The following is a 27,489-nucleotide window of genomic DNA, read 5'->3' as shown; positions in this document are numbered from 1 at the left end:
AAGTGTAAATATAACATTAGCATCTAATCTGAGATACAAAACAAACAGTACCAATCATAATACCATGGTACTTACATACATGGTATATATGGACATTGGTCCTTACATATGCCATTGTAAAATTCTCAGTATGCACACACCAACACAGATCAACCATAGCATTGACACCAGCTCCACTTACCATATAGGAGCACTTTGCAGTTCCATGATTACAAATAATATTATAATAGTCCATCTGTTTCTCTGCATACTTTGTTAATCTCCTTTCAATCTGTTCTTCAATGATCTGGACCCCACAGGGTCACCACAGAGCAGCCTTTATTTGGGTGGTGGGTCATTCTCAGCACTGCAGTGACACTGACTGACATGGTGGTGGTGAGTGTGTTAGCTGGTACAAGTGGATCAGACACAGTAGTGCTGCTGAAGTGTTTAAACACTGCGTCCACTCACTGTCCAGTCTATTAGGCACTCCTACCTAGTTGGTCCACCTTGAGGATGTAAAGTCAGAGACAGAAGCTCATCTGTTGCACAGTTTGTGTTGGTTATCCTCCATCATCAGGTGTCACATGGATGCTGCCCACAGGACCCTGTTGACTGGATATTTCTGTTCGGCGGACTGAATTTCTGGTTCTCAGTCCAGCAGTGACACTGAGGGGTAAAAAATACTTCAGCAGTTTTTCTGCTGTGTCTGATCCACTCGTACCAGCACCACCATGTCAGTCAGTGTCACTGCAGTGCTGAGAATGACCCACCACCCAAATACTACCTGCTCTGTGGTGGAAGGAGGCCATAAAAGTATGCAGAGTGAGTGGTGCTGATATAAGGGATAGTGAATTGTAAAAACAAGGAGATGGCGTTAATGTTATGGCTGATCAGTGTATCAGTTTTTTATTAATAATTAGACTGTAAACTAAGGTTCTGGATGAGGATATATTGCAAAACATACAAAGCAAAGAAGATACTGCTAAAATGTCTTACAAACTTCAAATGTCCAAATTCATTTTTTTTAAAACTATCATAAGGAGTGTAAAATCCCAGTGTGGGAAATTAACCAGTAGCATTAGCTTTATGCTAACATAACACAGGACATCACAAAGAGATCTTAAAGAAAATTAGCTAGTAGTAATAATATTATGAAGGGAATTGGATGAGGTGAAGATTTCTGTATGAAATACTACCATATTATGATATGTTTATTAAAACATTCAACATTACATAGAAATACCATTAAATGACTGCAAGGTACAAAAACAGGTGAGTGATAGTTCTTTCTTGGCAATAGCCTGCTCTGAAGGAAGTACAATTCCTGGCAGGAGAACTGTTTATTCTGGTTATTTTTATTGATAAGTTAAATTATTAATTGATCATTTGTATATTTCGCCATCATAATGTTATCTCTGTTCCAAAAAAGCCACGCAAAGCCATGGGTTGTACTGATTTCAGCACTGGTATGGCTTTTAAGGATATTTCACACTGATTATACCATATAATAACATAGCACACTGCATTAATCCCTGCGAACAGTATAACAGAAGTCTAAACTGTAAAAGAGATGCAGTCTTACGAGCTTTAGGTGTGGAGTAGGCTTCAGAGGCCATGCTGGGGTCACTCTTCCCGATGTCGTTGATGGCGATGACCCGGAAGCGGTAGGAGAGGAAGGGTCTCAGTGAGAGAGAAATACGCCGAGTGTCCCCTGCCACCCTAGTATGCTCCTCCCACTCCTCCCTTTCAGTGCCAGTCTTCTCAGACTCCACCACATACTCTACACACACACACACACACACACACACACACACACACACACACACAACATCATCAAAAACACATTGTTTTATTTTGCAGGACTTTCATGTGTATACATTTACTGAAAAATCTTTTTTTTGTGATATACCCCCAAAAGCAGTCAGCATATGCACAAGCCGTCATTCTTTGTATGTGCATGTATATTACTTATGATCAGTGTATTCACCTAATATACGACTTTTGTGGTCATCACCAGGTGTCCAGGACAGGGTAACAGAGCGTTCTCTGGGCTCAGTGATCTGCAGCTTTGTTGGTGCATCTGGTCGATCTGAGAGGCGCACAGAGAGGGGAATTGGCAGGCTATAATATAAACGGTGCTACATATTCAGATGTACGTCTATAAAATTATATTTCTCCCAGTTGCCCATGGCCAGGAAAATGTGTGTCATATCCATAGGTCAAAATTACAATAAACGCATGCACAAATCATACTATCTGTAAAAGACCTGCCATGTATGCAGCCACACAACACAGGACATTGATTTGTTCAACAAAATTTTAAATGCCATACCAGTGACAGTGATGGAGCCGCTAGCCTTGGCTGTGTCCAGGCTCGTCATGACCTCACAGGTATAATTGCCCTCATCCTCCTCCTGAACATCGTTTACTATGAGCTCTGACCCATCAATTATGTACCTGAAAGACAGCAACAATAATATGTATTAGGGGTGTAGTAAGTAGATTAAATTGTACAGTTAGGGCCATAAGTATTTAGACATTAACACAATGTTTGTAATCTTGTCACCTTAGTGGATCTGAAATGAAGCAAGATGAGATTGAAGGGCAGAAGTTTGTTTTGAAATGTTTTCATTCAGGGGTTTAATAAAAATATTGCACTGTTGAACTATTTAGGAATTACGGCCATTGTAGACATAGGCTTTGTCACTGGCTCAAATGTTATTGGACATTTGACTGATATACCATTTAATGGCCAGCTGTGGCCTGTTTTATTGTTATTTAATGACAAATTAAGGACAAAAATGGTCTAGAGTTGATGTCCAGACCATGCCCATGTCCTGAATTTGCATTTGGTAGCCGTGAATTTACATAGATGGTGTACTTTAAGATGCAAACTGCTGGTGACACTCAAGAACAGAAAGTTCAGATTAGACTGATAAAAACCTCATATTCAAGCATGGAGAAGGAAAGGAAGGGTTCATGAGACTAAGCATACCCCATCATCTGTCAAACATGATGGAGGCAGTCTCATTGTCTGGGCGTTTATGGCTGGCAGTGAAATTGGATCTCTGGTGGTTATTGGTAATGTGACTGGTGATCGAAGTAGCAGGATGAATTCTGAAGTCTTACTTTCAACTCAGACTTGGTCCATTACACCAAAACTACTAGGATGGTGCTTCACTGTCCAAATACTTATAGACCTGACTGTAAATGAATGAACATATATTTGTTAAATCTAATGATTCAAATAAATGATTGTGTTATGATTCAGACAGAAACCGAAACACTAAAACACAAGTGTGACTGGGGGTGGTAGACACTCATGCATTTTTATGCCTAACATGTGCCATCAAAAATCATAATGGACATAATGGACAAGTGAATCAGCAGCTGACCTGTACCCTGTATGGGCTACATAGTTGAAGAGAATCTTACTTATCACCATCAGAGAACTCATCAAGCTTCTTTTTGCTTCTCCTCCACAGGACCTGAGGTGTGGCCAGACTACTGTCTATCTGGTACTCGCAGGTAAAGGTGGCTGACTTCCCCTTCTGAATGCGCAGGGCGCGCGGCGGGTCCACAATCACCGTCCTGTCTGAGAGTGGTTTGTAAGAGAACAGGGATTACCCTTCATTTCAGACTATTCACATGTAGTCATACACCACATGGACAAATGTATTGGGACATCTGCTTATTCACTGTTTCTTCTGAAATCAAGAGTATTTAAAAGAGTTCATCCTGCTTTTGTTGGAGTGACTGTCTCTACTGTCCAAGGAAAAAGGCTTTCTTCTAGATTTTGGAGCAGCATTGCTGAGAGGCTTTGATTGCATTCAGTGACAAGACGTTTAGTGAGGTCAGAATGTTGGATTATCACCAACCCACCTCACCCCCAACTTCCCAACTCATTCCAAATGTTACCAACATACCAGATAACACATTTTTATAAGCCTATAGCCTCTACACCTGGTATTAGGCATGATGCCCATAGGCTCATGTTTGTCTGTTCCAGAAAGTACAATTCTATTGCCAAAACATGTCTACAGGGACTTGACTAGCTGTGTGTGCATTTGCTCATCTGTGTCAGCAATGGGTGCAACCTAAAGTAGCTGAATGATTACATGGGGTGTCCACAAACATTTGGACATACAGTGGATCCCATATGCGTGCAGTCCCATATGCATGTTTCTGCGAGTGTGTTAATCCAACTAAAGTGCATTATTTTGATCAGAACTGCACTGTTCACCATGCCATATTACTGATTCACTGATTTCAATGAACTGCAAGGTCTCTCACCATCACAATATGCCGCAGTATAATCACTATATTAACTTTTTATGTGTAGCATGTAGCCATAATAAGACATGTGCTTGTGTACTGAACAAGAGAGTCAGAGCATGTGTTTATGCTGGTTACTCACTGAGCACTTCCAGCTCAGCAGTTATGGTGATTTTGGCCTCATCTACTGAGCAGGTGTACAGGCCTGTGTCGTTGCGGGATGCATTGCTGATCTGCAGCGTGCCATTGCTCAGCTGAGTCATCCTAGGGTTAGACAACACAGAGTCCCAAGAGTCTCCTTCCCTGAAAACACAAACCCACACACTTTAATTAGTGCATCCTGCTGAATATGATAGTTTTAAACCTAGAATGGAAAATGTTGGGGGGTTTTTTTGCCATTGCTGGTTAATGAGAGTTTTATACATGAAAGTGACAAACTAAGAAGAATTATTACACCCCCAAAATGTACATACAGCCAGCCTACTAGTAAAAACCCATCAAAGCTGGTGAAGTGGTAGGATATGGTGTTGCTGATACTGGAGAGCAGCATATCACCTCTCTGCTATTTCCTGTATTCCCACAGGACTATCAAAGTCACATACTTTCTACATCAAGGAAAAAATGTCAGAAATAAATAATGCAATCTTTGACATTTTAATATGTAAAATTTATATATTTTTTTAATTATGAGCACAACCTTTAAAACTATTTCATACCAAGCAAATTACATTACATTAATGTTTGTAAATGTACACAAACGAAAAAATAATTGTGGAATCCCCCATATGGCCAAAAAGTGAGTTTCTATAACACTTTTTCCTATTAAATTTAGTCTGCTCATCACATTGGGCTAGCAAAAAAATATATAAAAATATATATAAATGTCATTGTACATATAAGAAAAAAAAATCATATTTAAGTTTTCAGAGTTCTGCTGTTTATTCAATGTATTTATATTTGAATCACTTTTTATCACTTTTAGTCACTTTAGTAGTTGTCTCCTTCATACTAATTTCAGCTGTTAGACATGAATGGATTACACAAAAAAGCAGAATAATTCCTGTATTATAAACAGTAGGCATCAATTAATATTTTATCGTATAAATCGAACTGGTCCTGACCACCACTCCTTCTAAATCCCATTGTTTCTGTAGCTCTGCCCATTATCAGCCCTGATGGCTGATCTAGAGGAACACCAGCTTGAGCTTCTCTCACCATGTGACCCTGGGCCTGGGGGAGCCAAATGTCTTGCACAGCAGCTCAGCCGTCTGTCCTTCTGTTACTCTGTACATCAAACTGTCCTCTGTCAGGATCTTTGGAGGAAGCTCTAAAACACCAACACATTCAGAAACCATTACACACAAAACTCAATATAAAAAAAGAATAAAAAAATCCAGTACAAAAGAAGAACCAGTACAAAGTATATTCCACCAGCGACAATGTTTACTGGTCCTAAACTATAATCACTATCATTACCATTAACATAGCAAAATGAACAGCAGACAGATGCTTACCAACAACAAATACGTAGGTGTTGACAAGGATGGTGCCGTGACTGTTGGAAGCCTTGCACTGATACACTGCAGTGTCACTGAGCTCCACATCTTTCAGTATAAGGGTGCCTCCCTTTACTGTACGCCTGTTGTCTGGGTCGATACCTACACAAAGACTGTATTCTTACAACACAATTTTCTTTCTCTAAAGTGATGCTTGAGCCAAACATCAAATTGCACTATTTTCCCCAGTTTCCTAGTCGATCAGTCAATCAAAAAGCTACACAGCAGAGGCCATAAAGCTAATGTGACTCACAAATGCTTACCGTCACCAGTTAAGAACCATACAAACTGCATGCCTACATCATCACACACTTACTTGCCTCAAACCAGATTGTTAGGTAATATTTTTGCTGATATTATAGGTAATATATTGGCTTAATAACAGTGCCCATTCACTGATGAAAATCCATACGCCTACAGTTAGAGGAAATGAGCTGGAACTGCAGTCAATTCTGTTTTTGCAGCACAACAAAAGGAAATCTTTACATGGCACCCCCTATCTGGGGTTAGAAGCCTCCCAGGTGAATTTGACATCAATATGTCATCTAGGTGTTACCAAATGTATGCTTTATATGTAGTGGTGTAAAGGAAATCTAAAGGAATTTTGAGTCACAAATTCAGGAAAAAAATAAAAAGGTAAACAAATACAGGTAGACTGTAATTTTAGCTTTTAGTTTGAAAGTATTTTGTGTTACTGCTTAATGATTTTTTTTCAGATGTGTGGGCATGGTCGATGTGTCAGCTTATGGCTCTGGTGGCTCAGTGTTTACAGACTGCACCGATTTTATCCACCTGCTCTGTTCACGTGACGGACAGCTGCTCAGTCTGCGTGTTTTTACTGCAGTTCTGCGTCCAGACTGAGAGAATTATTACTGTAAAAAGTAACAGCAGCAGTAAAACTGTATTCCACACTTTTATGGTTCTACTTTGGTGATTAATCCATGGTTCACGTGCACAGTCACACCATTATTCATGGGTAAAATATAATGAATTGAAATTGTTATTAGTAGGGTGTAATGGGTCAAGTAGGTAGTAGGATCCCCAGTAGTTGTATGTAGTAGTATGATTATATTTTTTATTATTATAGACAGTCATCTTAATCTAAGCTTAGCATGGTATGTTGCTTACAGCTTACAGCTTACAGCTTAAGGTAGGGGGTTCCAAACTTTTTCATGCCCACTTTTTTTTTTGTTTTTTCATGAAACAATAAATTACTAAAAATGAGTAAAATAATGACACTTATTTGCTTTGTATTAGACGTGATCCATTCAGCCCTAATATTTAGTATGAACACACTTAGGATACAGTAATATTTAGGCCTGTTTGGATTCAACTTGTTAAGCTGTAGGATTAGGTTGCCCCCTGAGCACAAATTAAAGATGGCTGTTAAATGGTAAACACTCTCTCTCCCTTTTACATGGCCAATAAGAAACTGGGCTTGGGTTAACCGGCTGCTCTGTATCTGATCACTCTTACTGTGAGTGTTAGTTTCACTGGTGTGTTCATGAGAAATAACCAGAGACTGCAGACAGCAGAAGATTATCTCGACATGATTCTAGCAGCAGGAAGTTTGCAGACCTTAGCAGAGGCACCCACTTCAAGCGCGGTTGCACATGCCGTTATACCCTGTTATTAGTACGAGATGAAAGTATGACACAAAAATAATCAATTTATATGCAAAAGGGGAAATGCTGAGGACCTTCTTCTCCCAAGTTACCCTACTGTTAACTGTAACCCTACCCTATTTAAAAATGGACAAACACACACAGTACGGCTAAAATCATACATTCACGAAAAACGTGATGTAATGGCAGCAATCCTGAGCTATGTGAAGACTTCTGTTCATGTTCGTAGACAGAAAACAGCACATCATCCTACAGTGTTAGAAACCACTTGGCTTGATGCTGTGTGATTAATTAAGCATGTAGTTTGCAGAGTGCTAAACTGGTGCCCATATGTCTCAAACTTCATTTGGTGCAAAGAACAAATCTTGTTAGTGTAAAAGTTTTAAAAGTCTCATTTACAGAAAATCAGGGGATACAGTAAGCAAGCCATAATCTACAGATGAAAACATGCATAAATGCTATGCAGGCACCTGCGAGAAGGTTTCCGTTGATGCTCCAGGTGACTTCGGGGGTTGGGATGCCATCTGCTTGACATTCCAATCTCACTGTCTCTTTAGGCGCATACAGTTCACTCTCTGGTTCTTTAATCCAATATGGAGCAGCTGGAGTAAACATACAAAACACACACAGACCTATGAACATGACTATTCCAGCAGACAGCTATGCTAACCACAATATTCCCTCCTGTGCAAATGAAGCCACACAATGTTTGGCTGCAGTCGCAGAAAATTAAAACCTATTAGGCTAAACCTGTACCTCTTTGAGTTACTGGCACCCTCCAAAACATCTAATTAGAGGATGTCTTTGTGGAGGCAGTTGCTAATTAGTTTGTACAGACTTGGCGCGCTGCAGTTGCAGTGTTTTATTAAGTCGCCCTTGCCCAGATGCCCTACAATTTAATGCTCCGGTGAATAAGTGGGCTAGTTTGCTTAACTAAAAGGGATTTGTCGGGGATACAGAGTGAAGTGTACCTTCCACGGTGATGGTGTAGGTGTGCGTGACAGTGCCCTGTGTGTTGGTGGCAGTGCACTGGTACTCCCCGTCGTCACTCTCTGAGATGTTTTTGAAATGCAGCACCCTGTTGAAACTCTCTATGGAGGTACGGGACTCAGACAGAACTCCATCCTTCCGCACCCACTGTATCGAAGGAGTGGGGCTGATGACAGACAGAGATTAGTAGGAATGAGATATACTTTGATAAAGATTGAGCAGACCAAGCACACACAGGTCAGCATGTGGGGTTATGTATGCGTTATATGGACAAAAGTATTGGGACACTTGTTCATTCATTGTTTCTTCCAAAGTCAAAGTTTTTTTGTCAAAAAGAAGGTTTTATATTTTTGTTGGAGTAACTGTTTCTACTGTGCAGCAGCATGAGCATTAGGCAGGTCAGGATGTTGGATGATCACCACCCCACCTCATCCCCAACTCCTCAACCCATTCCAAAAATATCGGATGGAGCATCAATCATCATTCCAGAGAATACAGTTCTTAGGGGGGACTTTACACCTCTAACCTACATCTGGCATTAGGCATGGTGTCAACAGACTTATGTTTTCCTGCTCCAGAGAGTCCTAATCCATAGGCAGTATTTCTCCATAGGAACTACCCAAGTACATAGGAACTGCATTCGGCTGTGTGTAAAGTAGCTGAATGCATTCATTAGAAGGAAACATTTGAACACATAGTGTATGTCCCATGTATAGTATACATATTGTCACTGTCCAAAAATAAATGAATAATAATACTTTTACATTACAATGAAAGCCAGGGTCAGAACACAGGGTCAGCCATGCTACAGCACCCCTGGAGCAGAGAGGGTTAAGGGTCTTGCTCGAGGGCCCAACAGTGGTGGCTTTGTGAAACTGAACTCACAACCCTGTGATCAATAACCTGGCGCTTTAAGCACTGAGCCATCGCAGCCCTGTATGATATACTGTATTTTCGATGGTAACTGAATAGTCGGATCCCGCAGTCAATATATTGAATGTGGGAGAAATGGGCAAGCAAAAAGACCTCAGCAACACTGACAAGAGTCAACACTGTTTTAGCCTGACAACTGACAACAAAAATGTCACTCACAGGCCTTGGACAATGCACTCCAGATCTAGACTCTGGCCTCTCAGCACTGTATAGGTACTTTGGGAACCAGTGGGTCTCATCATCTGGGGCCTTCTGTTCCGCACCACTGCATTAGCTACAGACGGAGAGGGAGGAAGAAGAGAGGTTGTAGAGGAGTGGATGAGGAAATGAGAACAACAACAGAGAGACTGAGCTACAGAAGAAAAAATAGACATGGACACACACGAACTGTCAAGCAGAAACAAGCAGAAACACAAAAGCTGGTCCCTGCAGGCCAGGAACGTTCAGGCACTGCCTGAGGTCCAGGTGGAGCTGCATCATGCACATCTTCATCACAGCAGGCATATGTTCATTCCATCACTCATCGTTGACTGCTCAGCCATTTGCAGCTCTACTGAAAAACTGAACTGCAGCTCAGTCCTACACGCTTAATAAAATGGATTCTGATCAAAGAACTTCTATGGCTTATTTACTTTCTATTACAATAGCAGAACCCTTTTGTAGCTATACAGAAGCTTTTTAGCTTTGAAGAAGCACTAAATAACGACAAGGATAACAAATGAATCTTGATTTAATTTGTTTTCTGGAAACCCCCTGCCTTTATCATAAAGAACCCCCATTATTCATGACGTAGCTCTTGCACTTACAGGGTGCAATGTTCAAGCTGATTGGCTCTTTGGCCACGATAATGCGGGCGCCTAGGAACTGGACGTTGCAGGTGTAATCGCTCCTGCTGTCCTCTGTGGTCACGTAAGAGAAGTAGAGGTTGCCGTCACGGCCCTGAGTCACACGCTCACTCTGGTGGATGTGCCGAAGCCCTGGAATAGCACAGAAGGGGTCAGAGTCAAGTCTCTTCTTTACAGTACATGATAAGACAAGTGTCCACAGGCACACGTGATGGCAGGAGCTGGATTCTAACACTGTAGGATGATGTGCTGTTTGCTGTAAATAAAAAAACAGACTAGGCTAGGCTGACTCACTCTTGTCCATCCAGTGGATCACAGGAGTCACAGAACTTTTCGGAGGGTTGCAATGTAGGATCACGGCATTTCCCTCTTCCACTGTTTTCTTCTCCTTCTTCTCCTTCTGTATCGCAGGGGTGTCTGTAAAGAGAGGATCCAAGGACAACTATTGTTCATCACTAGTTCAGTAGAAACATAAAATTAAGAAAGAAATAAGAACACCCGCTTCTTTTAGAATTCTGTGCTTTGAAATACCCAGATAATAAACAGTATAATATACACTATATGGACAAAAATATTTGGACACCTGCTCATTGATTGCTTCTTCTAAAATCAAGGGTATAGAAGAAGAGTTTATTCTGGTTTTGCTGGTGTAACTCTCTCTACTGTCCAGGGAAGAAGGCTTTGCACTCGATTTTACAGAACTGCTGTGAGGATTTGATGGCACTTAGCAGTAAGAGTTTTAGTGAGGTCAGGAAGTTTGATGATTACCACCCCACCTTATCCCCAACTCCCCAATTCATCCCAAAAGTACTGGATGAAAGTACTTTTATTGGTGCAGAAGTTACAGAATGGTACAGAACTACAGCAGCTTCCACACTCTGGGTGGACCATTACAGGTAGCCAGAATTTTGCATTTTTAACAGTTAATGGAATCTTGTAATGCCTCTATAAACATCACAGAAAGTTCTTCATCCTCTGACACCTAACCACAGTTCACAGCTGTCGTGTTAATTGGATTGAAGCTGAATTATTACCTGTCACTTAACAAGCAGCCAGTTAGACAGGTGTGCCATTCTAGAGCTGTGAAATATGTGTGAGGGGATTATAAGTTCAAGACTTGATTGTGAAAATTCTTGAAATTAGTTGAAATTGTAAAAATACTTAGAATAGAAAATCTGCATTTTGAAATATTACAATATTGATATTACAGTTTTTTATTTAAAAACTGGTGACATTCACCCTTAAACTGAATGTAGCCAATAACTGAAGTCATGTATAGGTAATGTATACATGCTAAATAACAAGATGCCTTACATGACAGTACCATTTACAGCATCAAAGGCACTAGAAGTCAGATACTGTAAGGTATCTGAAAATGAGGAAATCTAAATGTGTGATAAAGCTCATATTTAAAAGATGACAGGCTGCACCTGCTGCCTCTGGCCCATATAAATGAGGTTGTTAGGCTGGTAGCTATTGTTAGCCGTGTGCATGCTGAGTGCTCTCACTTCCAGCACCAGTAGTCCCAAGAGGGCTTATCCCTGCTGAAACACTTACACCGCATCAACTCAACCTGGTTTCTGGGGTAACCGTTGTCACGGCAACTGGGGGTGAGGTCAGAGCGGAGCATGAAAGGGAACAGGTAGACAGCTAGCGGTGCATAACAACTGTTGCTGGCCCATGTTTATGTAAGCAGACATGGTAGCAGACACGTTAAATCTAAGGGCATATGTATGTTTGATGGCTTAGAGCCAGAATTTCCACTTTGTTGAAACTCAAGACCCCGACAAACGAACATCTGTGTGCTCACTTTAAAGTTCCTCATGATGTTTCTCTGCCACACTTGACTTGATACTGTGAGACTACAAACACTGATTCCCCTGCTTTGATACGAATTAGCTGTGAATAGTACACACTGATCACCACCTGCCTAATACTGAGAAGGTCAAGCTTTTGCCACCACAAAAGATCTGACCATTGGAGGCATGGACTCCACAAGACCCACTGAAGGTGTCCTGTGGTATCTAGCACCAAGAGTTTAGCAGCAGATCCTAAAAGTGACCCTGTCACCGGTTTCTCGGTTGATCTTTTATTTTTTTTTTGTAGACACTGCATACAGAGAAACCCCCACAAGACCTACCAGATGTTTTGGAGATGTTCCGACCCAATAGTATAGTCATCACAATTTGGTTCTTGTCAAAAAAGCTCAGATTGCTCATGCTTACTCATTTGTCCTGCTTTTAACACATCAAGAGAACTGACTGTTTACTTGCTGCCTAATATATCCACCCCTTAACAGACACTGTAGATGAAGATAATCAGTGTGTTTACTTCACCAGTGTTGCTGATGTTATCTGTGTCTTGCTATGCTAACTGTATACCTTGAATGTAGTCAATCAGCCAAGATGTTTAAAGTTTGCTTCTTTAGTTCTGCACTGAAGCTACAAGGCTAACATAGCTAAGAATTAAACAAGTAACCCACTGCTAGCATTCTGAATCACCACATATTGGCCACAAACCATGTCAAGATGTTATGCAATCTCAAACAGACTTGTTGATGTGGTTTCTGACAGTGTATTTCAAAGTGTGATCAACACAAACGAACAAAAGTACTGCTATGCTATGGTATGCTTCAGTCCATCCATATCAGTGTGTCAGAAAGCACACAAGCAATCTCCACAAATGTGTGAATTAACAATGAGTTGAACAAAACATGCTGATGCAACAGGCTGTAAAAGATGTGCAGGGATGTGTGTAACGCACCCTCAGTGATGATCTGAGCCTCATTGGACACAGCAGTGCCCAGCTCGTTGGAGGCATAGCAGCTGTAGTTGCCCTGGAAGTGGTGGATGGCTCCATCTTTAGCCTTGAAGCTCCCAGAGTCAGGGGACAGCAACATGGCAACACTGGATGGGTCAAATTCCACTCCATCCTTCACCCATCGAAATCTGTAGGACCATGAAAAGATAGAAGGAGAGTTTAAACACTAAAACTGTTCTGCTCAGGCCCGGACCATCAAATGATAGGCCCCTGGGCGCAAACGTGAAGTCAGGCCCAATGTAGCTATTTATTTTAGCTGTGTGGATATTTCTGTAGAACAGCAAGGCTTTCTACCAAATAATTAATCTCTCTTCCGTCATATGCACTGGCCATTCAGATAAAATGTGGTCGAATATCTTACCGTTAGATTATCAGCTTTTTCCAGGCTTTCCTTTTAGTAAACTAAAGCTTCAACAAAGGCGAAGTCTCTGACAAGCTCAGATTTAACAGCCATCAGTGACAGCACATTTATTCCTGTAGTGGCCCGGTTCTCAATAAGGACATTTTTGGATTTTTCCACATAAAGCTGGACCAGACCCTGTATCACACCATGCTGACTGCGAGCTGTTGGAGGTGTTACGCTTAAGTTACAGGTAACAGTACTGCAAGCCTTGGTAATGCTTGCTACTAGCTGCGTTGCGTTAGATCGCATGTGTTAAAATCAGTGTTTTAATCATTTTAATCAATAATTTCGAAAATTGATTAACCCTATGTAATGAAGAAATTGTAACAGATCTTGTAAAATGTGAAAACTGTAAAAGGACAGTGTTGTTCATACACACATACACATGAGCACACACACACACATAGATACTGACATAGGAGGGGGATTCCCAGTAGCCTCACAGTTGAGAGCAATTTCATCAGAAGAGAAGGCAGTGATGGACTCTGGTTGGACAGTGATCATTGGGGGTTTTTTGACTGTGGAGAAAGAAAAAGGCAAAATTAGATAGAAAGACAGAGGGACAGACAGATCGACAGACAGGCAGACAGACAGACAGGATGAGTGGGATAGTGAAAGCATAAGAAAACATATTTATGCAATTTAGTTCTATTTGTCCTGAAGGACGCCATGAGAGTAAACCCTTCATAAGCGCGGTACTTCAGCTGCGGCGTCAGAGAGAATACTCTACTGTGAGTGATTTTATAGTAATCATGTGAAACACAAACACACACAGAAACATTTGCTGCTTGCAAGCAGGCATACAGACAAATATACACCAACACAGATGCTTTTATACAATGAAAGAATGCACAGTCAAATCTTTTCTATATTTGTGATATATACACACCATCCTGTGCAAAATTTGTTGATTTTGTTTGAATGTAGATTTTTTTGGTGAAAATACACAAATAAATCCTCTACAAAAAACAATAAAACACTTTGGGCATTTTCTGCACATTTTATACTCTGCACGACTCAATTTTAGACTTTTCTATTTATTTTCTGAATTTAACATATAACAAACAAATGAACAGCAATTATGCTTTAGACCGTGCAGAAGTAGAAGATGTGACTTATTTACCCAGGTAATTTATCCCAAGAGTGTGTAATAATAATAATAATAATAATAATAATAATAATAATAATACATTTAATTTTCCATTAATATTTTATACAGTGTACAAAGTACTTTCCCTCAAAACCAGTTTAAAAATACAGCTGAATTAATTAATTAACAAATAAACAGATAAAACACAACAACATAGTTACATATTTTGCATTTAAATATGTCAGACTTAGAGTAGATGAGTTTTAACCTGTGTTTTGAAGCAAATGAGGCTAGCACAGTTTTTTTAGATGAGGTGGTAGACTGTTCCAAATTGAAGGTCCTTGATGAGAAAGTGTGAACTGTCCAACTGACAGCCTTAAGAAAGCTGCATGGAGGATATTAGAAGATCTATCCATCCTCTATATTACCTATATATATTTTTTTTTTTTTGATTCTGTACACAGTTAATGTTTGATGATTTTTATGTACACTTTTTATATTTGGTGTTTTTTACATTTTCATATTATCTGATTTTTATTTTAGTTTTTTACATTGTGTGAGAATTTGATGAGGAATGGATCAATAGTAATAAATAATAATAATTGATTTTGGATATAAGAGCCGTTTGTGTGATATGCTAAATTATTGCTTTACGCTCTGCTCCACAAGGTTTGAGCAGACAGCACTGCACTGTCCTGCTAATGCAGTTTTCTTCTGCCTCAACTCAGCTAAACACACAGATGTGAACAGTGTTTTGTAAGACAGCTTACGCATCTTAATTTGAACAAAGCAGAGGAGAACAGAGAAAAGCTCATATGTTTGAAGCTTGTGTGTCTATGTAAATGGATAAAGAGTGTCAAGGAGAGGTGGAGAACACCTCTCTGAATAGAGTGAGAGAGGAAGGAGAAGAGAGTGAGGAGAGCTGGGGAGCCGATAGAGGGATGGGAGTGTGGGAGAGCTATGGAGATTACAGATGGTTTAATGAAAACATCACAACCACTGAAAGGAATAAAGCTAATGCTTCATCTGAAATGTAGTTAATCTGCCGCAGGCTGCCCTCCATTACTGGAATAAGCGGATATGTCTACTGAAGAGACCCTTATCTCATACACAGCCAACAGACAGTACCAGACTCGTGTGACACAGCATTACTGTCATGTTAAAACTTGTTATAATAAACAGACCAGTAAAAATTGTCCAAACTGACCACAAATCAAAACATTTACCTAGAATTTAAAGTTGGACTCTTTTTTTTATGAAAGTATTCATTTTGCAAAAACAACGTTTTGCTATGACAGGTGATTTGCTTCACTACACAACAATATTATTGCTGCTCCAAATTTCTTCTATTTTTGCCACATTACCCCCTAATTTTACTTTTTTGTATAACTGTATTTGAATCTCGTTAGAACATGGCATCCTGTGATGTTCTTTGAGACCTTCTAGCCTTAAGTGAAGATTAGATTCAGAAGGGCTGGCAGTAATCATGCCTGGGTGTGGCTAGCGAAACTGAACTCGTTTGTCAACTGAACTTGATTAACTGGTTGATTTAGTAGCTAAGAGAGCAATTTTTTCACAGTTAGATATAGGTCTTCATGTTATCTTCATATAGGACTTCATATGCTTGCCATCAGCAGCTGGAGTCAGAGAGAGCAGAACTGGCCATGGTCTCTCAGGTGGGTTAATGGCACCTAGCGATACTGAATCAGTTATATATGTCAAATATGCAAACATAAATTGGGAAGAATTTGGGAAAGAGGCAGAGGCTTTTCACAGTACTGTACACATATACAACACACATGTATACATTTTGCACCAGAACAAGCTAGTGTACACATGAGCACGGTTTAAAAGGACTTACACACATATACCAACACACACACGCATATATAGGACAGAACACTACACACTACAAGCACTTACGTTCTTTCATGTGGTCTGTCCAGACAGTCAGCAAGAGTGAAAGAAAGAGTCTGTTAGTTTTGGATATTTATCCACATGAGCACACACACTCAGTCAGCTTTCACAACACATATGTATAATATACAGTACAGTCATTATCAGTGTAATGCAACATTTCCATTATTCTCAAGGATATTGAGCATTGAAGCACTTCATACCTCGAGTACCTGCCAACTGTCAATATGAGCACCAGCACCAATTTATCTGCTTTAATCGCTGGACGGTTGTACACCAGCCTTGGATGGGGGTGTGCATGTACAGGTATTCAGTATTTAAGCTGGGCAATGTAAAACCCACTGTGAATGAAATTTCATATTGCATCACTGAAGATCATGTAGCAACACATTCCCATGGGCCCCGAGGGGTCCAGCGGAGTTAGGCCCTGTCATTATGACCAGAGGATCGCTAGTTTGAATCCTGGTCATGCTGCTAGTCATCGGCTAGAGAAGAATCTTATATATAATCTGCTTATGTATAAAAACTAAGCTCCAAAAACACATACTATTTTGGAATCCCTGATTCTCTGATGTCTCAAGAACCAACTCAATCCTCATCAACTCAACTAAGTCTATTTGGCCAACCTCAGTTTTGCCCCGCCCACTCATATTGCAGCTTTTAGGACCACAACCCAGGACAGCCAATCAGAACAGAGCTCATTTATATGTTTTAAAGGTGCAGTAACAGAAACAGACTGTTTCATTTGAAGCTATTGTCACGTCTTTTGTCAACACCAATTATTCCCTTAATACCCACGTCACTACCACATGTTCTCAGCCAACCAATCAGGGACTCTTTACTAGGTCATCCATGGGCTAGCCCATTTAGAGTAGCTGCATATTATCTCGCCTCTTTCCACCCAATCTCACTGGTGGTACTATTTCCACATATTTTTACAAGACTATGTAGAATTTTTATTGGGGGACCTGTCCACCCTAAAATATACAATCCCAGCTATCTAGACTGAATGGATTCAGACCACCGTCATGTTGAGTGGGAGACCGCTCTAACAATGAAAATTAGCTCACGCACCATTAAACACAGACTGGCATATTCTGCTAACTAGGGTGGCAGCATATGAACGTGTCTCCATCTCCTTGATGGGCTGAATGAAACAGTATCACTGAAAATGGGAAAAAATCTAATTAGTACATTAATAGTCCTTAAAGACAAGCATAGTGTTGCCCTTTCCAGTGTGTATACACACTTTTTTCTTTTGATTTGTACGTTTCCTCTGTATAGTTATTGGCCTAGTCTTTATGTTCTTTTTGTATATGTATATCAATCGTCCCTGTATTCTGCTCTCTTTGTTGTGGTTGAAAACCAGTGACTTAATCTTACATGAGTTTTCTCTTTGACAAACAGCTTTTAAAAATGACAAAGAATTGCTGTAAAATCATGACATCCATTGTTTACATTTTTGGTGCTGACATAATGTGAAGTTTCTTTACAACGTCTTAGAATGTAATGATGAATGGAGCAGAAATGTTTCAAAATGAATTTAAATAAAATCTTTTTACATTGACTTCCATTGAAAATTAAGATTTTCTGTAAAGTTACCATTTTGGCACACATAGACACAAACCCAGATACTAATCAGGGTAAATGAAAGGAAATTGTAATGTAATTTATTGACAAATTATTCATCATTTTCTTCTGCTGTTATTGTGCAATGCCTTTCAGTGCAGATGGGGGTGTGATGGCTTAGAAAAGAGCAGAACAAAGATCAGACACTATGCCAGCGCCGACACCTGGATTCCACTGTGGCTGGCCAAAACACACAAGCCCTGTGAGACACAGAAATGCGCTGGCTAAGCGAGGCCGTAATAAAAGACGCTGCCTTTCTCCTTCTGCCCTGCTCTGTACCAGGAGATGCCCTCACTATACTTTCTTTCCACACAATAGCACTAAAAACAGCACCAACTCTGTTCCCCTTGCTCCCAGTGACCCTGTGCACCAGACCTTTTAATGTGGATGTGTTATCGATTGCAATGGCCACATCTATCTATGCACTTAAAGGTCAATAAATGAAAATCAAGAGATGCACTGACCTTTATATTTCCACCTTCACATGTGCACCCCCCCCCCCCCAAACACACACACACTCAAGTCGCCCCCCTCATTCCGCTTGAATGTGTATAGAAGAAGCTGTACTATTGTGAATCAGTGATACATTGCTGTTGGCTGAAAGTGCAGAGTAACAGCACTAGGTCATCGACAGTGGAAAAGCTAGTGGAGCAAGGGGCAAACTCTCCTTTCTGCAGATTGACTTGTGCTGAGCATATATCACTGTGTGACTGAGCACCCTCCCTAATCAGTAACACATCTGCGCTGAGGAAACCGGATCAATGGCACAATCAATTGAGCAATTAAAGACACCTAGAACCGTAAGCTCCTCAGCTCCACACATACCTTCACCACAAAGCCCACAAAGGCCACACACACTGTTGCAAGAACTGAAAGAATGTGCACACACTATACGCATATGTTTTTATACCTTATGTGACTGGTGTCCGTACGTACAGTCCTATGCAAGAGTTTAAGCACACTTGACAAATGACCAAATGACACATTTTGTTGTTCTCCCATTCCTCTTTGTAGAAGGCCTCTACTTCTGCGATATTCTAGGATCTTTTTGCTGCACAGCTTGTTTTAAGTCTATCCACAAATTCTATGTGATGTTCAGATGAGTGGACTGTGAGGGCCACTCCAAATGTTTCCATGGTGGATTCTGAGGTACACTCTGGATCATTTTTTTCTGTTATAGAAACCATTCTCTTTCAGCTTCAGCTTGCATTGCAATTTGCTGATATTTTTGAGTCCATTTTTTGAGTCCATTTTTGAGTCCTATTGCACTCCATCTGTGCAATATCGCTAATATTGCCAATGCCACTGGCAGCATCACAACCCAAAGCATGATAGATCCCTTCACAGTTGGCAATGTGTTCTTTTCATGAAATCCCTGTACCTTTGATTGTGATTGGCTATTTTGAATTCAGTCACAGCATGACTTCTCAAAACTCATCTTGTGTTTCTTCATGTTCTAAAGCATGCTTCAAATGCTGGGTTTTGTGTGCATGTCATGCTCAAACCACATTCGGAGGTGCTCAGAGATGGATCTGTGTCCACATTGTGAAACAGAATGCGTTTTCTGTGATCGGATTCCGTCAGGCAAGCAGACATATATATGTCGATAATGTCGTTGATATAAGTGATAACTACTGTGGATCTCGCTCACTCTCTTGTGTGTGTGTGTGTGTTATTGCACTAAAGACACATTTGACTGTGAGGTGCCCAAACTTTTGCACACAACTGTAGTTAGCTCCTCGTCCTCTGTTAATGTTAGGCTACATGTGGCTACTGCTGTTATGATAGGAGGTGCTTGTCTTTGCTTTTATGTTCGGTTATGCTACATGCTGTGGTATTTTAGGCTGGATTTGTTATTGTTTTCTCAACAATATCCGTAATTTTTAATTTTTTTTATTTATTGGATCTGTGCCGCCGTTAGTTAGTTTTACACTTTTAAAATAATAAATAATAAATAAATATAACTATAATGTTGGAAATTGTAGGTCACACCTTCACTGGTTCTAGAGATCATGAAAATGTACCAAAACCGAAACACACACACACACACACACACACACACACACACACACACACTCACACACACACACATACTCACACACAGTCTCATGTATGACAAAAGCTCATACTCACAGTTGTCTGGAATGTGGATGGCAGCATTGCCTGGCATAGAAGTGAGGGTCAGTTGGAGGAAGAGGACACAGAGAAGAGGGAGTGAGGAAGGCATGCGGCGCCCCCTGCTGCCCACCTGCTGTTGTGGCGTGGTAGGCATTGCTCACTGTCCCATCAAAGCCGCACCTGCTTCCAAGCTCAAACAGGACAAACGAGGACAGCCTCTGACCAGCAGCCCACGGGCGGGCAACTCCCTTCCCTCTCTTTCTCTCTCTCTCTCTCTCTCTCTCTCGTCCTTCTGTCTCACCAGTCTTGTTTATCCTCCCCCTCAGCTTCTCTCTTCCACACTGGCTCCGGCTCTTCTTTCCGCCTGCTCGCTCACAGGTCCACGCCCTCTTGCTGTCTTCTTGCTGCAAAAAGGAGAGAGAGGGAAAGAGAGAGAGGGAGAGAGAGAGGGTGAGTGAGGGAGGTGGAGAAAAAAGAGGGAGGGTTGCCAACACTTGTCAGAGGAAAGAAAAATGATTCGGACCACCACATGGTCCAGGAGAGGGCCAAAGAGAAGACAGATGAAGAGCAGAGAGCGTGCCAATGAGGATATCCTCATTAGGGGTCAAAATATCACACACATCCCTGCATACCGCCCTTTAAATCCACTACTAAAAGTGTGTGGCACAGAGGAATATGGCAAAAACATCACGAAATAGGAAGGCATGTTTGTGTACAATAATTAAACTCAATTCACTTCAGTTTAACATGGTTGTACAGTACAATGAATTGTAGCAACATGACCGTACAGGGGTTACAGGGCTGATTTAACCCCTTAAACTTCTATCACCAAAGAATAGCCACACCAGTTTGCACAGAGGTCCCTGTAGTAACTGAGTCTTTCAGAGCTGCTCGTTAACGACCTCTCTTGTAATCACAAGTTGGCTGACAGTAGTGGTGGGATTATCAGGCAGAAGCAAAAACAGCCCAGCGCTCCATGTGCAGTGAGCGTGTGTGTGCTCTCTGGTGCTAGCCTACTCTTTCTAGCACCATGCTAGGGCTAAGCATTTAAGCTGTCTGTGATGTGTTTAAATGTCTGTCTGTCCTTTTTGTTGTAAACCGTGGTATTACAGTATGTAAGAAACATGCACCGCAGGACTAAATTTAATCGTGTACCGCCATACTGTCCAGCACTCATTGTAATATAATGCGCTTCTATAATGAAAAATATTGTGAATTTTTTAAATAACATTTCAGGAAGATGTCATTGTATAAAAAACATACAATCATTTGTATTAAATCTGAGTAAAATAAATGTTTACTTTTTATTCAATCAGATCTGAATACAGAGGACAATACTGCTGTCTAGACACCAGGGTTTACACACAGCAAATAAGGAACCACTGTCTGACACCAATCTTTGCATGTAAACTATTCATAAAAATTGATACAGTACTGTAACACATAATATCGCGATACTTCGATATATCAATATTTTCTCACAGCTGCAGTTTACTACTCATTCAAGTAATAGAGAATACTGGAGTAAACCGGATAATACAGTACTGGAATGAAATGTGTATACGCTGGGAGTTATTATGGCATTATTTGGCATTAAGCAGATGCTCTTATTCAGAAATACTTCCGCTTTCGCTGACGCTCCCAAGCTAGTGTGAATAGGCTAGAGTACAGAGATACACTATATAGACAACAGGACACACCTCTTAATCACTATATTCAGGTGTTCCATTTAATCCCATCAACACAGGTGTATATAATAAAGCACCTAGCCATGCAGTCTGCCTTTACACACATTAGTGAAAGAATGGGTGGTTCTGAAGGATGGGTGGTTCTCACTGAACTCCAGCATGGTTCTGTAATAGGAGCCAACGCTGCAACAACAAGTCAGTTGGTGAAATTCCACCATCAGCTATGAGTGGTATTATGGAAATGTGAAAGTGTTTAAGAACCACAGCAACTCAGCCACCAAGGGTCACCAAGTGGGGGAACCGAGTGCTAAGGAGCAAACCTGCTGTTAGAGCTGCAAAGGGGGACCAACTCTATATGAATCTCTATGGATTTAGAATGGGATATGATAAAAACCTCCTGTAGGTGTAACATGAAGGTGTCCCAATACCTTTGTTTATATTGTGTACCTTATGCTTTGATACTGCCACGTACAGAAGTCAGTTTAGATACCTAGAAACAAAATCCATAATACGTAACTTTTCACACTGGCTTCCACTGAAAGAACAACAGACCTCATTAAATGTACATACTGGCTCCTAGATGAGTCCAACTGAAAGCATTTGCTGTATGTAAACATGTCATCGACATTCTGATTAAACGCAGACGACACAAAGGAGAATAAAAAAGGAGAGGAAGAGGTTGAGAAGCAGTGCAGTGAACTGCTCTGGAGTATCTGAAGAGCTCTTTTATGAGCGTGTAGATAAGCACCTATTAGAGATGGTATCAGTCATGCTGCAGGGGTGAGGGCCGCTCTCCAGGAACAGTTCACGCTCTCCATCTGGAGACAAGCTTGCCAAAATCATGCCAAATACAGACACACACACACATTCACACACACACACACACACACACACACACACATTCACACACCACATGTACAGGCTGAAAGCATGGCCCCCTTTTATTGACGTTATCCAGCCTGCTAACACTTCTCTTTCTTCTTCAGCAAAGATCACAAATACACACAAAGGAAGATCCCCTGAGGCCTTAACAACAAAACAGAGAAACACACAAAACAGAGAGAGAGGGGGAGAGAGAGAGAGAGAGAGAGAGAGAGAGAGAAAAGAAAGAGAGAGAGAGAGAGAGAGAACGTGCAAGCGAGAGAGAGAGAGAGAGAGAACGTGCAAGCGAGAGCAAAAGAGCAATGCTTCACATGATCCACTCTGCCTAGCGAGCATTTATGATGAATGTCGAGTTGTCATGTGAAGTCTGAGCTGGTTGTTCAGACATGACAAAAAAGATCCGATTTCAGCCACTTTTACCTGCAGTGTGAACGCAGCCTCGGACAAGAATGCAGGCGAGCTGAATGAAAATAGAAAAAACACATCACAGGTTTTTGCGATATAAAAAAAGTCTGACTGAATTCCAAAAAGCCGTAAAAGCAGCTAGGCAGCAATTCTCCCCATAAACCAAATCTACAAACAAATCACAATAGACTCAAAGTTTTATTTAATACAAACAACTCAGTGCTAAAAGCACCTGTTAGCCCTGGACTTATTGCATCATCTAAAATATGTGAGGATTTATTTGCACTTTTTTGTATAGACTTTTATTACTCCCTACAATAGGTTCATCTGCTCCAGATCCTTCCTTCCTTCCTTCGAGTCCTATTCTATTGGCAATTCTTCTCTACAGGGACAAGCTGTGTGGGTGCTTTGGCACATCAGTGTCAGCAATGGCTGCAACTTAAAGTAGCTGAATGTATTTATTAGAAGGAGTGTCCACAAACTTTTATATTATTGATTTGAATATTTTTTATGTATCTTAAGTATATTGTACAGCAATTACATACGGTTTATTATTATTATTATTATTATTATTATTATTATTAAAAAATTTCTTCATTTTCTGCATGTTCATGCTTGCTATTTTGCTGATGCTTTGCCAATACTGTATCTATATCTGGTCATGCCAACAAAGCACTGAACTGAACTGAACTGAACTAAATTGAATTGAATTGAATTGAACTAAATTGAATTGAATTGAATTGAATTGAATTGAATTGAATTGAATTGAATTGAATTGAATTGAGCTAATTTCAATCTTTGCACTCAATGATTCCTCCGACCTCCAGACCCACTGTGACCTGAGTAGGAATCACTGCACTGAACTGAACTGAATGGATTCGAATTGAATTAAATTGAACTGAACTGTATTTCTTTCTTCCACCCAATAATTCCGGATAGCCTCCGGACCCACTGAGACCCTGAATAGTGGATGAGAAGATAAATGAATTAATTACAAAAACAGATTTTAATTTAAACTGAATTTAGAGAGGAAGAGCTAAATGGAGAAAGAGAGAGAGCGACAGTAAGAGAGCAAGAGATGCAGAGAGGGATGGAGAGAGACTGAAGGAGATGAAGGGCAGGAGGTTGAATGTTTTCTGGCTGGTGCTCCAGGTCTGAAGCAGCGGGAAGCTGAGGGAGCTCCGCTGTATCCTGGCAGCGGAAAGCACCAGGCAACGGAGCCGAGCGACCTTGGAGAACGACAGAAGGTTGAGAGGAGGAGTAAAGAAGGACTGTGTCTGTGTGTGTGTGTGTGTGTGTGTGTGTGTGTGAGGAGGGGGGGTGGGGGGGTAAGTGTTCCATTCCTTCCTGCCAAAGTCACCATTTCCTTGATTGCGATTCTCGTCAGGTCAGTAAACTGATGAGATATAAACATTTCAGCAGCGCTGTTTGGACACAGTTGGAGTGTGTGTGTGTGTGTGTGTGTGTGTGTGTGTGTGTGTGTGTGTGTGAAACAAACCACAGATCTAACACTGGAACAAAGTCATGTCTCAGAGATGATAGGAATAATACTGGTGTGAAACACGGCTTAGTCAGGTCACTGAACACATCGCGCCCCATCAGCGCTTTACCCTCAACAGCTCCTTCAGACACAGACGAGAGAAAGAGACAAATGAGTGAGCGAGTGAGCTGGAATGTTTGAGTGAGTAAGAGAGTGAGAAAGAGAACAATGAAAAAGAATAAATGAGAGAGAGAGAGAGAGAGAGAGAGAGAGAGAGAGAGAGAGAGAAGAGAGAGAGAGAGAGAGAGAGAGAGAGAGAGAATGACTAAGACAGAGAGAGAAAGAAAGAAAGAAAGGGAGATGATAGATATGTTTCGATAGATAGGCAGCAAGAGAGGAGAAAAAGAGGGAGAGAGTGGTAAACAGGGATAGAGGGAGAGAGAGAGAGAGAGAGAGAGAGAGAGAGAGAGAGAGAGAGAGAGAGAGAGGGAGAGAGAGAGATAGAGAGAGAAAGAGAGAGAGAGAGAAAGAGATAGAGAGAGAAGGAGGAAGAGAGAAAGAGGGGGAGAGAGAGAGAGGGTAAGAGGTGTGGGCAGAGAGAGAGGGAATAGAAATGGGTGAATAAGAGAATGTGAGGAAGAGAGAGGGAGGGGATGCTTGGTTGGGGGGGGGGGTGTTGGGGGTAGAGGGGGTGATGGAGGTGACGGTTTAGACAGTAATCCCCTCCCCAACTAAATCACACAGCTGCTTCCACAATCGATGCGTCACCTCTCTCTCCCACTCTCTCCCACTCTCTCTCTCCTCCTCTCTCTCTCTCTCCCACTCTCTCTCCTCCTCCTCTCTCTCTCCTCCTCTCTCTCTCCTCCACTCTCTCCTCCTCTCTCTCCTCCACCTCTCTCTCCCACTCTCTCCCACTCTCTCTCTCCTCCTCTCTCTCTCCTCCACTCTCTCCTCCTCTCTCTCTCCTCCACTCTCTCTCCCACTCTCTCCCACTCTCTCTCTCTCCTCCTCACTCTCTCCTCCTCTCTCTCTCCTCCTCTCTCTCCCACTCTCTCTCTCCTCCTCTCTCTCCTCCTCTCTCTCTCCTCCTCTCTCTCCCACTCTCTCTCTCCTCCTCTCTCTCCTCCTCTCTCTCCTCCTCTCTCTCCTCCTCTCTCTCCCCCACTCTCTCCTCCTCTCTCTCTCCTCCTCTCTCTCCCACTCTCTCTCTCCTCCTCTCTCTCCTCCTCTCTCTCACCTCCCTCTCTCTCCCACTCTCTCTCTCTCTCTCTCTCTCCTCCTCTCTCTCCCTCCTCTCTCTCTCTCTCTCTCTCTCTCCCATCCTCTCTCTCCTCCTCTCTCTCCTCCTCTCTCTCTCCTCCTCTCTCTCCTCCTCTCTCCCCACTCTCTCTCTCCTCCTCTCTCTCCTCCTCTCTCTCCTCCTCTCTCTCTCCCTCCACTCTCTCCTCCTCTCTCTCTCCTCCTCTCTCTCCTCCTCTCTCTCTCCTCCTCTCTCTCCCACTCTCTCTCTCTCCTCCTCTCTCTCCTCCTCTCTCTCCACACTCTCTCTCTCTCTCCTCCTCTCTCTCTCCACTCTCTCTCTCCTCCTCTCTCTCCTCCTCTCTCTCTCTCCTCCACTCTCTCCTCCTCTCTCTCTCCTCCTCTCTCTCTCCCACTCTCTCCTCCTCTCTCTCCCACTCTCTCTCTCCTCCTCTCTCTCTCCTCCACTCTCTCCTCCTCTCTCTCTCCTCCTCTCTCTCTCCCACTCTCTCTCCACTCTCTCTCTCTCCTCCACTCTCTCTCCTCCTCTCTCTCTCCTCCACTCTCTCCTCCTCTCTCTCTCTCCTCCACTCTCTCCTCCTCTCTCTCTCCTCCTCTCTCTCTCCTCCTCTCTCTCTCCTCCACTCTCTCTCCTCTCTCTCTCCTCCTCTCTCTCTCTCCTCCTCTCTCTCCCGCTCTCTCTCTCTCTGAGCTGGATCTAGGGTACTGCTGCTGACTGATCAGAGGATCGCTCGCAGAGGGGTGGCGGCAGCCAATTACAGGCCGGCCGAGCCTCTTCTGGCCTTTAACAAATGCCATTGAAAGAGGATGAATTGGGCCACGCTGCGCTGGGTATTTAGCGAGCGGCGGGGAAACAGGGGTGTGTGATAACGCGCTGGCCGTCAGCAGTGCTCAGTAGCGCCAAGCGTGCGGCTGGATTAGCACAGTCACACGCCCGCTCTCGAGGGAGCCACATGCCAATCAAACCATCGCCCAGCAACGCATGATCAAACGGCGGCCGGTAACTAGGTGACCAAACCAAGCGTGACATGCTCACAGACACTGAGGGCAGTGAATGAGAACAGAATAATGATGGTAAAGAGACTGGGCAGGAGAAACGCTGGTAGTGTCAGGTTTCTGCAGTCCTGAGTTTTATTCTATTTCTTTAACTGAACATGGCTGTGATTTTGTAGACTCAAACAAAAGGTAATAAACAGTTAAACTTGCCTATTTTCACCTCTGTTAGAAATGAACAGGCTGAAATGGCCGGTGTTTCTTTCCATCATCACTGTCATGCAAAAACTACCCCCAAAAAAATCTCCAAAATGGCAATTTTATAGGAGAAGACTTTTAACTTTCAATGATAAGTCAATGTATAAATAATAAAAATAAGTCAATTTTGAGCATTTCTATTCATCCATTAATCATGAAAACTGGGACACATTGTAAAACACAACTGCCTGTTTTAAATTATGTTGAAAAGTCAAATAAATAAAATTTCCTCTTTTCACTTTACCATTAATGGGAGAGCAGGACAGCTGTAGCTGAATGGGAGGTCATATGAGCTCATGGTTGTGACATCACAGCAATGATTCATTTTAAAAGGCCTTTA

General features: G+C 41.8%; 1 protein-coding gene across 3 annotated transcripts in view; it reads right to left on the bottom strand.

Moving 5' to 3' along the window:
- Nucleotides 1–27,489, bottom strand: part of l1cama (L1 cell adhesion molecule, paralog a) — a 78,365-nt gene that overhangs the window by 18,025 nt on the left and 32,851 nt on the right. For all 3 annotated transcript variants that reach the window (XM_072656421.1, XM_072656423.1, XM_072656422.1), the window contains exons 2-17: nucleotides 20,199–20,587; nucleotides 16,443–16,457; nucleotides 13,845–13,947; nucleotides 12,970–13,154; nucleotides 10,501–10,623; nucleotides 10,168–10,338; nucleotides 9,521–9,635; nucleotides 8,410–8,594; nucleotides 7,909–8,040; nucleotides 5,772–5,915; nucleotides 5,473–5,584; nucleotides 4,400–4,560; nucleotides 3,418–3,577; nucleotides 2,315–2,439; nucleotides 1,970–2,071; nucleotides 1,565–1,762 (exon numbers count right to left, since the gene is read on the bottom strand). In XM_072656421.1, coding sequence (XP_072512522.1) covers nucleotides 1,565–1,762; nucleotides 1,970–2,071; nucleotides 2,315–2,439; nucleotides 3,418–3,577; nucleotides 4,400–4,560; nucleotides 5,473–5,584; nucleotides 5,772–5,915; nucleotides 7,909–8,040; nucleotides 8,410–8,594; nucleotides 9,521–9,635; nucleotides 10,168–10,338; nucleotides 10,501–10,623; nucleotides 12,970–13,154; nucleotides 13,845–13,947; nucleotides 16,443–16,457; nucleotides 20,199–20,337 — 2,170 coding nt within the window. In that variant the 5' untranslated portion in view covers nucleotides 20,338–20,587. The remainder of the gene's footprint in view (nucleotides 1–1,564; nucleotides 1,763–1,969; nucleotides 2,072–2,314; nucleotides 2,440–3,417; nucleotides 3,578–4,399; nucleotides 4,561–5,472; nucleotides 5,585–5,771; nucleotides 5,916–7,908; nucleotides 8,041–8,409; nucleotides 8,595–9,520; nucleotides 9,636–10,167; nucleotides 10,339–10,500; nucleotides 10,624–12,969; nucleotides 13,155–13,844; nucleotides 13,948–16,442; nucleotides 16,458–20,198; nucleotides 20,588–27,489) is intronic.

The sequence above is a fragment of the Salminus brasiliensis genome, chromosome 14, assembly GCF_030463535.1.
Source record: "Salminus brasiliensis chromosome 14, fSalBra1.hap2, whole genome shotgun sequence".
Taxonomy (NCBI): domain Eukaryota; kingdom Metazoa; phylum Chordata; class Actinopteri; order Characiformes; family Bryconidae; genus Salminus; species Salminus brasiliensis.
Note: the sequence above shows the minus strand (reverse complement) of the source record. Positions and strands in the feature narration are given on the sequence as shown.